Consider the following 10,195-nt stretch of genomic DNA (forward strand, 5'->3'; position numbering starts at 1 on the left):
CGGGGCCCCCGGCCAGGAGCCGGCCAGCCCCACCACTGTGGGACCTCTGACAGCCCCAGAGGAAGGGTGGGTTCTCCCCACTGATTCCAGTAGAGTCTGTGTTGGCCTGTCTTGGCCCAGCCTGGGCCACATGTCCCATCCAGGCCAGCCCTGGAACTGGCCAGATCTGGTTCCAGAGACAGGCAAGTGGGTGGGATGGGGTTTGCCCTGCCAAACCTTATGAGTCGAATTGGGCCCAAGTCTCTTCCACAGGAGACAGAGGGGTTGTGGTCCCATACGGAGAGCGAGTGTGGGGCTCCCGGGTATCTGCTAGACACCAGCACCCTGCCTGTGCAGCATGGGTTCAGGTCAACACCCATTCAGTTTGCTGAGCTTCCCCAGATGTCACTGCTCAGGGCTACTTCCAGGAGTCTTCCTGGAGGACCCCAAACATCTGCTTTCTGGGCTGTTCATCAACTGGGACTCGGTCAGCTGACCTTACCTGACAGCCACTGGCCCTGTCCCAGTTGGGACCATCACCTTCCTTCTTCCCCAGAGCAAAGGACACGCCCAGGTGCCATCATTCCGCCCCTACCTCCTGGCCCTCTTCACGCACCAGTCCAGCTGGTCCACGCTGCACCAGTGCATCCGTGTCCTGTTGGGCAAGAGCCGGGAGCAGAGGTACGTGTCCCTCTCTACCTGGCCTGGGGCTCACTGGGTGGCTTATGTCCCTGTCTGGGAGCTAGGCTCTGGCCTTGCAGCCGCATGGCCCCACTGCTGTTTCAGGTAAACCCAGGTAAATGTCCCTAGCATTGAGGGGCTCCAGGAGGCGTCTGGTCCTTCACCCACCCCATGGTTGTATCCCCTCAGCCCCTCCCCGGATGTTGCTTGGCTTCCTCAGAGTACCTGTGGCAGTGGAGCTGACAGCTCGCTGAACAGCCTGCCGTGGCTCCTCCCGCCCAGAGGAGCACGTGCCTTTCTCTAAGCCACAGTCTAGCCGAGGCCTTCACCACACCAGTACCCCAGGAAGGTGGCCAGCAGAATCTGGGGCCCTTTGGGGACATCTCTTCTTAGGAGTCCAGAGGCCACCCCATCCCTCACCGATCCCAGCTGCACTGTGGGTCCAGGCAGAAGTGTCCCTGCCATGGCTGAACCCCATCCCCTGGCCCCACACTGTGAGGAATGGATAGCGTTCTCTCCTTGGATCCTGCCATTGGGCTGTGGCCTTCCCATCTGTGCTGTGCTGTGGGGCACCCTGAGGGTGGTACTGGCGGCACGAGAGCTCTGCCACTTGGCTCTGACAAGACTGCAGGGTGGTCAGGTCTGACGTTTGTGTTCTTTCGTGGGTGCAGTGTCTTACCTGAGGACATGAGAAGGGGGCCAGGAAGCCCACATTTCCCTGCCGACCTGGACCCTTAACCAGGAGTCTCAGAGGGCCCTTGTGCAATTGCATGAAGATGCTCTGCACCAGGAAGCCACTTGCCTTGTCTTCCTTGCTTTGATTTTCTCTCTGGGTTTAGTAGCTAAAACAAGCTTCATATGCTTAGCCAGAATTCCTTGCATCCTTCCAGGTTTGACCCTTCTGCCTCCCTGGATTTCCTCTGGGCTTGCATCCACGTTCCTCGGATCTGGCAGGGCAGGGATCAACGCACCCCACAGGCAAGTCTTTGGAGATAGCCCAGCCCATGGAGTGGGTGGCGTGTCCCTGGGCTGACTGGCAGGTATCTGGTTGCAGAAGCGCCGGGAGGAGCTGGTGCTGCGGGTCCAGGCCTCAGAACTCCTTAGCCTGGTGGAGCTGATCCTGGCTGAGGCAGAGAGCAGAAGCCAGGACGGGGATGCTGCCGCCTGCACCCTCATCCAGGCCCGGCTACCCCTGCTACTCAGTTGCTGCCGTGGAGATAACGAGAGTGTCAAGAAAGTGACAGAGTACTTGACGGGTTGCATCCAGCAGCGGGGAGACAGGTGAGGGCTGAGCCTACAGGTGTCTCTGCTACCGATGTGACTGGAGTTCACATGTGAGCTCTGTGGAAGAGTGGATACCCTGGCCCCACTGTCCAACACTAGCAGCCCCTGGTGGCCATGATGGCGAGCAGCTTGTGACAGTCCCAGACAGCTGCTGGCTCCTTGGCCCCTGTCCACCAGTGACCCTCTGGTCTGGTCTCTTATAGCGTGCTGGGCAGACGCTGCCGAGACCTGCTTTTGCAGCTCTACTTGCAGCGGCCCGAGCTCCGAGTGCCTGTGCCTGACGTCCTACTGCACAGTGAAGGGGCCACCAGCAGCAGCATCTGCAAGGTGAGGGCGGAGGCCAGGAGCAGGGCAGCCACTCTGAGGCCGTGAGTGATGAGTGATGCAGAGGGATGGGTCCAGCTCACTCCTGTTCCTTACTTGGAAGCTGGCAGCCGACTGAACAGCCTGCTGTGGCTCCCCTTGCCCAGAGGCGGCACACGCCCGTCTCTAGGCTGTAGTCTGGCCGAGGCCTTCACCACACCCCTACCCTAGGAAGGTGGCCAGCAGACCCTGGGGCCTTGAGCCCCAACTAAACATGGAGAAATGTATTTTCTCAGTTTTGTTTTGTTTTGTTTTATTTTTAAAAGGAAGGCTGGTCCTGTAGTCAAGTGATTAAAGGAGCCAGATCCCATATGGCTGATTGTGATTTGAATTCCAGCCCCAGTGGCTTGAAAGGCATTCCAGAGTGTGTACATGCATGCCCAGTGTCCCAGCAGAATGAAGAATGGAAAAGGGATCACAGCATGACTGGATCTCACTGCTTTCTATTCCTGTCTGATGTCTAGCAATGGCGTGTGGGCAGCTCTGCCTGTCCTTAGGTTGTCTAAAGGCAGAGCCTGCCCTGCAGCCCTCCTGTTCTAACTCCTCCAAGGAGTCTTAGGAATTGTCTTCTTCTTTAAATTCCCCTGTAGAGCAGAAAAGAGTGGGTGTCTGCCTACTTCCCCCCCTTAACAGCTCTATTTAGGTGTAACGTGTAGAATGTGCTGCATATGTATGTAGTATGTCATTGTTCAGTTTTGACATGCCTTGTTTCTATCGCTGCGATCAAGGTGGTGCACACCCATCACCCCTAGCAGTGTTCTGTGTGCCTTGGGTCCCCGCAGAAGGGGTTGGTCCCTGGCCACCCCTGCTGTGCTCTGTTACTGTATATTGGTTGCATTTTCTGGAGACTTCTATCGGTGAGGTCAGTGTCTCTCCTCTTCGGCATCTCAGCATGCCTTCAAGATTCAGTGTGCTGTTGTGGGCACAGATAGCCCGTCCTGTTCCTTGCCGAGTGGTTCTCCATCGAGTGGGTGGACCTGTCTGCCCATGCACCTGCTGCCAGGCCTCTAGGCTGTTTCCTGTTTGGGGCTGTGATGGAGCTGCTGGAAGGGTTGGTACAGGTCTCACTTCTCCGAGTGGAGTGCCAGGTCTTCTGTGCCCACCTCCCTGCTGCTCGCCAATGTGTGTGAATCTGAAGCTTTCCCTGCCTTAGTGTGATATAGAGAAAGGGATTGTTTTCTAGCCATTTCCCTTCTGTTTTTTTTTCTTTGTAATTATATATTTCATACAGTTTAAATCATATTTTACATATAGTTTTGGCTTTTTTTCCCGCACCAAACATACAGTGTGATGCTTGGTATTGAAAGTTTTTATATCAAGGTTAATTTCATATACTGCTCTGAGTTGCCTAAAGACTGGCTGTGGCTCTGTGACCTCCAGAAGCACTTGGAAAACAGTGATGGGGCACATTCCCCTGCGTTACTGTGTGGCTAGGCCAGGAACATGCCCTGTCATAGCCTGGTCAGAGCTGGCAACCAGACTTCATGTGTGGAGCAGGCAGGAGAGGTGAGAAGGCTGTGGGTGGCTCCCAGACCTCAGACCTTCCCCCTTCTTCTCAGCTTGACGGTCTCATTCACCGCTTTATCACTCTCCTCGCGGACACCAGTGACTCCCGGTCATCAGAGAACCGAGTGGCAGACGCCAACATGGCCTGTCGGAAGCTGGCTGTGGCCCACCCCCTCCTGCTACTCAGGTACCACTGGGTCCCTGCAGACTGAGGGGAGGAGTCTGGGGTCTGATCTCACCCAGGGAGATTCCCAGCAGGAGCAGGTCCTCCGGAGGCTGTTCCAAGCTCTGCCCCTGTTTTGGGTGTTGATGTAAAGGAAGGGTCTGTTTCTAGCTGCCCATGTGTGGAAATCCAGAGCCCTGACATTGAGGACAGGTGCCAGCCTCTGGCTAGAGGGCTAGATCAGAAGGTGCATAGCACTTCATAGGCCTTCTGGAGCCTGGTGGGTAGCACAGGTGGCCCAGTTCTGGCTCCTCACAGCCCTCTCCAGGCTAGCATCCCTGGAACTTGTTGAAGAGGCAGACCTACTTGTCCTGACCTGCTGGGCCCGGCATCTGGGCAGCTCCCTCCTGGGTGATGCATGCGCACTGGGTGGGCAGAGAGGCCTGGGTGTGCTTTACTCATCTCCACCTCAGTTTTCATATGGGTGGGCAGGGTCTGTACGGCTCCACTGAGGGTCCTTCCATGCCGCCCCCCAGGCACCTGCCCATGATCGCTGCTCTCCTGCATGGCCGCACCCACCTCAACTTCCAGGAGTTCCGGCAGCAGAATCACCTGACCTTTTTCCTCCACGTGCTGGGAGTGCTGGAGCTGCTGCAGCCGCAGGTGTTCCAGGATGAGCACCAGGGGGCACTGTGGGACTGCCTGCTGTCCTTCATCCGCCTGCTCCTGGTGGGTCCCTGCACCCTTCCTTCACCTAGCTGCTGTTTCTCTGCTCCCCCTCCAAACACTGAAATTCCTCTCCTCTAAGCTCATCTCTTCCCACCACCCTGGTGTGATCTTTCTGCGCAGAATGGATGCCCCCCCCCCAACTGAAGAATCAAGCCCCTTGGCCTGGCCCCAGGGGTTGGGGGCAGTCTGCTGCCTGGTAGCTTCTGCCACTTCCACCTGTCCAGAGACTAGCTCTCACTTGGGAAAACCCCCTGCCTCCCAGCTTCTTGTGTACCTAGGGAACCCCATGTTTATGAGAGTCCCTGCTCAGCTTTCCCAGCCCTCAAGGCTACTCTCTGCACACCATTTGTCCCCTGTTGAGCCATAACCTCCCTTGTCACATGCCCCAGTGGGGCACCTGCATATCTGCCCTGTGAGCTCATGATGGACAAAGGCCATGTCTGATCACCTTCATGTCCCATGTAGTGATCAGCAGAAGGCCCATGGGAAGCAGGTATTCAGAGGTCTCTGTGTGAGCACCACAGGCTGTGAACAGCTCTGCAGGGCTTGGCTTATCCTTTACAGAATTACAGGAAGTCCTCCCGTCACCTAGCCCCCTTCATCAACAAGTTTGTGCAGTTCATCCACAAGTACATCACCTGCAATGCCTCAGCGGCAGTCTCCTTCCTGCAGAAGCACGCCGACCCGCTCCAGTGAGTGCCTCTGACAGCCATGCAGGCTCCTGGGGAAGCTGTGGCCCTCTGGCAAGGGTCTGGCCACGGGACTTGAGGGGGTATACCCAAGGAGGCCACAGAGTGGTTAGGTCTGCATGCCCTCAAGGCAGGGGGATGCGGCAGCTGGGAATAGATTCTTTCATACTCAGGGTCCAGGATAGCAGAGACGGCTCAGGTGGGAGCTCCTCAGTGGGGGGATGGTGGCTCAGGTAGATACTGTCTTCAGCACTCAGGCCCAGGACAGCAGAGGGTGCTTCTCGGCCCTCGGCACAGCGCGAGGGCAGTAGGTGCTCTCTGCCTTACTCTGCACACACCTTGCCTCCCTGCTTGTTCCCCCCACCGAGGTCCTTCCCTCTCCCTACCACATGTCCACTCCTCCTTCCTGCATTGCCCTCCTTTGATCCTCTGTCCAGCCTTCCATCTGCCAGCATCTTCCTCTAGTGTAAAACCCAGTGTTTTTTCTCTCCAGTGACCTGTCCTTTGATAACAGTGACCTAGTGATGCTGAAGTCCCTCCTTGCAGGGCTTAGTCTCCCCAGCAGGGATGGCAGAGCCGACCGAGGCCTGGACGAGGAGGGTGAGGGTGAGTGGGCAGTGGAGTCTGCGGGGAAGGGACTGCAGAGCAATCTTGGAAGTGCTGGTCTTCCCCAGCAGCATGGCCAGCCCTTTGCCACCCAAGTGTCCTATGGCCAGTGTGACTGAGCAACAGCGTCCTTGTACGTTGGGGATGTCACCCACTTTCCTCAGTACTGTCTCAGATGTCACCTCCCCAAAAGGCCTTCTATGGCCCTCGTCGGCCTGATGACAGCATGGTGTCCCACTGGCCAGACTCTGTCCCGCACTGGTGCTATGTGGTTCCACCATGCCTGAGTGCCTGTGGTGTACCAGGCACTGCCTGGCCTTGGGCAGTGGCCGGTATGCTCCTTGGGGAGAATAGTGTTGTTTACAGAGACAAACCATGGCCTGGTGTTGGCCGCTTCCTGCCCTCAGACATCCCTCAATGGGCCCTGCAGTCAGCCCCCCAGCCCTCTTCACACTATCTTGCCTGTCTTTCAGATGAGAGCCCAGCTGGCTCCCTGCCCCTGGTCAGTGTTTCCCTCTTCACCCCTCTGACCGCAGCTGAGATGGCCCCCTACATGAAGAGGCTGTCCCGAGGTCAGACTGTCGAGGGTGAGTAGGAGGCCTGATTTCACCCCTGGCACCCTGGGTCCCATCGGGGCTATAGTAGTAGACATCCAGGCTCAGACGTCAGGGCATGCAGGGGAGAGCACAGGGCGGGTATATGCCCAAGAGGACATTCAAGTGCAGTAGGTCGGGACTGCATGCTGGATTTCCTGGGGGTAGGGGCTCCAGAAGATAGGCCTGGTGAGTAGGACAACCACTCTTCCGTAGGAGAGCCAAAGGTTGGGGTGGCCAAGATAGAGCTGGGCCGTGGGAATACTTAGTGGTGCTCAGGGCACCCTGGACACAGGTGGGCTGCTGGAATCAGATTCCCTCACTGGAGACCAGTGTATAAGGCTAGATGGTCACCTGGCAAGAGGGGAATGGGCAGCCAGGACAGGCATCCACGTATGGTGCTTTAGAGAGTTTACCAGGTGACCTGTACCCCCAGCATGGGCACAGCTGGCCTAGTGGGCTGGGGAAGCCAGCAGTACATTCTGGTACTTTCCACCCTGAGGTGCACAGGGACTTGTGCCCTCCTGCCTCTGGGTTGCTTGGAGCCAGGGGCCCTAGCAGCTGTGCCTGACCTGGCCCCCTCTGCCTTCCTAGATCTGTTGGAGGTGCTGAGCGACATAGACGAGATGTCCCGGCGGAGACCTGAGATCCTGGGCTTCTTCTCGGTGAGTGGAAGGTGGGGAGAGAGGCTCCAGTGGACAGCTAGGAGGAGCAGCCTGACCCCACACCCTCGCTCCCGCTGTGGCTCCCACAGAGAGCCCTCTGTGGCCAAGTCTCAGAAGAGAGGCCTCCCTCAGACACTGCCGAGGCAGGTCCTCCCTGTGTCCTGAGCCGGAGCTGGCCGATAGCAAGTGTTTCGTGGGCCACCCAGCAGTGAGAGCTTGGGCAGCAGCCCCCTGCCACTAGCACCTTAGTACAAGACTGAGAACCTGAGGGCTGAGGGTTTGAGCCCTCAGTGGGGGTCACCCTGGTAACACCTCCTGTCCTGCCCCTGCCTTTGGCCAGACCAACTTGCAGCGACTGATGAGCTCTCCTGAGGAGTCCTGCCGCAACCTGGCTTTCAGCCTGGCCCTGCGCTCCATCCAGAACAACCCCAGGTACGCATGGCATTGCCTGCTGTGCCCCAGCACATGTCCTGGCTGAGGGCAGCCTCTCCTGGCCACTCCTTTCTGACACCTGCTCAAGAGGAAAGTCATGCCGAGGTCACTGGTTGGTCTGCCCAGTAGCCAGACCAGGCCTCCAGGCAGGTCAGCTGGCCTTGGGGCCCAGGGCTGTGTCAGGGCTCCTTAAAGCCTCAGCACAGGGAGCGGGTACCCACTGAAGTATGTGCCTCTTTCAGCATTGCTGCCGACTTCCTGCCCACGTTCATGTACTGCCTAGGCAGCCGGGACTTTGAGGTGGTGCAGACAGCCCTCAGGAACCTGCCCGAGTATACCCTCCTCTGCCAAGGTGAGTGGCTGACCCCATCTCAGGCCCCCGCCCACATTCCCAGTTCTGAAAGTCCTTGGCCCCATGACCAGCTCCTAGGGAAAACCCGGAAGCTTATCTTCCAGGGGCTGCCTGGCTGCCATACTTGCCCATATCTCAAGGCATGGTCACCATGACCAGGGTGTCTGGGGCCAGGGCCTTGCAGGGTCCTCATCTCTCCCACAGAGCACGCAGCTGTGCTGCTGCACCGGGCCTTCCTAGTGGGCATGTACGGCCAGGTGGACACCAGCGCCCAGATCTCCGAGGCCCTGAAGATCCTGCACATGGAGGCCGTGATGTGAACCTGTAGCTGCCTTGATCTCTTGGCATGTTGACTGGGGTCCCAAGGCCAAGCTCAGGAGGCCTGGTCCGCCGGAGTCTCACCTGAGAGGAGGGAAAAGGTGCTGAGCCGCGCATGGCTGGGCAGGACGAGGCCCAGAGCAGAACCCAGAGCCTACAGCAGTGGCTTCTGGGCCGCCTAGTGTGGGGATGGCAATCTGCCAAGGCCTCACTGCCACCTTTCAGTCACCACAGAGTGACAGGGGACACAGCCTAGTGGCCAGGAGGCTGTCATCCCGATGAGGGGGAGCAAAGGACTGGCTTTAAATGAAACATTCTGAGTTCCCTGTGTCGACTCTGTCCTGCCGTTTCCCTGGCCTTGTTCTCCACCCAAGTCAGCAGGACTTGAGCAGGATCCTGGGAAGTGAAGACCCAGGTGAGGTCCCCAGGCCCTCTCTCCCTGTGGGTGTTTGTGGGTCTGCTGCCTCCTGATGGTGTGGCCTCTGGTCCCTGCCTGGCGAGTCCCCTGCTCATGGGCACCGTGTTGGGCCCCATGAGAGTGAGGCTTACCAGTCTCCACCTCTCATCTGAGTAGGGGTGACAGGGCGCTGAGCCCCTTGGCTGTGGGAGCTGCACTGGGGGAGCTGGTGTGGGAGTGACCAAGGCAGTCAGTGGTGCAGCCTGGTCTGCCTTTCCTTGCCCTCGCTGCCCCCTGGCAGAGTTGGGGATTGGCGAGTATCCTTAGGGTGCAGCTGTGGGGTGGGTGAAGAGGCACCTGACCGAGCACTTGTCCTATTCACGAGGGGATGAGCGACTGCCCTTTCTTGCAGGGCTAGGCTCCTGGGGCCCAAGAAGCTGGCCTGCTCCAGGTCATGCCCTGGTGTTTCTCCTTTCCAGCTGTCCCCACCTCAGGGCTTCCCATTAGCTCCTCACAGTCCCTGGGCTCAGTGCTCCCTGAACAATTCATATTGGTCACTTGGCTCCTGCTCAGCCAGACCCTCTGAGACCACCAGAGGGCACTGTGGCTGAAAAAAAAAACAACCCAGGCCCCTTCCTCAAAGCTTTCCCCTCTACCTTCAACCTCCACCCCCTGGTGTGGGTATGAGGCCAGAGGGTCTGAGATGCCTCAGTCTCAGGGTGAGAATTCCTTGGGTGCACTGCAAGTTAGGCAGTAGGGATTCTAGGCTCAGCCCCCACCATGCACCAGCCATTGGGGCAGTGGATGTAGGTCTGGGGCTGTCAGGAGCCCCAGGGGCCTGGCCTACCTGCCCACATCCACCTTCCTGAGAACTCACCTTACATCCTCCTCAGAATCTCTCAAGGCAACATGGGTCCAAGCACAGGGCCCCGTGGGGGGAGGTAAGCCAGTGTTGGGCTTATTTCCAGAAATACCTGCCCCTAGCCAGCCCCTGGTGGCTCCCCAGGAAGGGGCTGGAGCCCATGTCTGGATCCCCATTACACAGCTGCCTCGAGCACCTCACCGTCCTGATACGGGTGTGTGTGGGGACAGCAAGCTCAGGCAGTGGAGTGGGCTCAGAGGCCAGGCGCAGGAACCCTGGGGACCCTTTTCCCAGCTGGTCCTGCCAGTGTCAACGCTGAGGCTGAACAGGCCTGGGCCTCAGCCTCTTGGCCCTTGCCCTTCCTTCTGGCTTCTAGCTTACTGGCCCACAGCAGCAGGGTACAACTTGGGAGTCACTGCCCTGGGAGTAACTTGAAGGCCTCGACCAGGAGCTGCTTAGTGACCTTCATGCATGACTGCATGCATGAAGTCTAGGGAAAGCCTGGAAGCTTATCTTCCAGGGGCTGCCTGGCTGCCATACTTGCCCCTATCTCCAGGCATGGTCACCATGCCCAGG

General features: G+C 58.3%; 1 protein-coding gene across 6 annotated transcripts in view; it reads left to right on the forward strand.

Annotated features, from left to right (window-relative positions):
* INTS1 (integrator complex subunit 1) overlaps positions 1 to 8,694 on the forward strand; it is a 35,962-nt gene extending 27,268 nt beyond the window's left edge. For all 6 annotated transcript variants that reach the window (XM_027768043.1, XM_027768040.1, XM_027768042.1 and 3 more), the window contains 13 exons: positions 536 to 660; positions 1,551 to 1,638; positions 1,715 to 1,941; positions 2,148 to 2,271; positions 3,867 to 4,000; positions 4,513 to 4,705; positions 5,270 to 5,397; positions 5,888 to 6,000; positions 6,474 to 6,587; positions 7,188 to 7,258; positions 7,599 to 7,690; positions 7,933 to 8,042; positions 8,247 to 8,694. In XM_027768043.1, coding sequence (XP_027623844.1) covers positions 536 to 660; positions 1,551 to 1,638; positions 1,715 to 1,941; positions 2,148 to 2,271; positions 3,867 to 4,000; positions 4,513 to 4,705; positions 5,270 to 5,397; positions 5,888 to 6,000; positions 6,474 to 6,587; positions 7,188 to 7,258; positions 7,599 to 7,690; positions 7,933 to 8,042; positions 8,247 to 8,362 — 1,635 coding nt within the window. In that variant the 3' untranslated portion in view covers positions 8,363 to 8,694. The remainder of the gene's footprint in view (positions 1 to 535; positions 661 to 1,550; positions 1,639 to 1,714; positions 1,942 to 2,147; positions 2,272 to 3,866; positions 4,001 to 4,512; positions 4,706 to 5,269; positions 5,398 to 5,887; positions 6,001 to 6,473; positions 6,588 to 7,187; positions 7,259 to 7,598; positions 7,691 to 7,932; positions 8,043 to 8,246) is intronic.
* The last annotated feature ends 1,501 nt before the right edge of the window (positions 8,695 to 10,195 follow it).

The sequence above is a fragment of the Tupaia chinensis genome, unplaced genomic scaffold (assembly GCF_000334495.1).
Source record: "Tupaia chinensis unplaced genomic scaffold, TupChi_1.0 Scaffold145208_1, whole genome shotgun sequence".
Taxonomy (NCBI): Eukaryota; Metazoa; Chordata; class Mammalia; order Scandentia; family Tupaiidae; genus Tupaia; species Tupaia belangeri.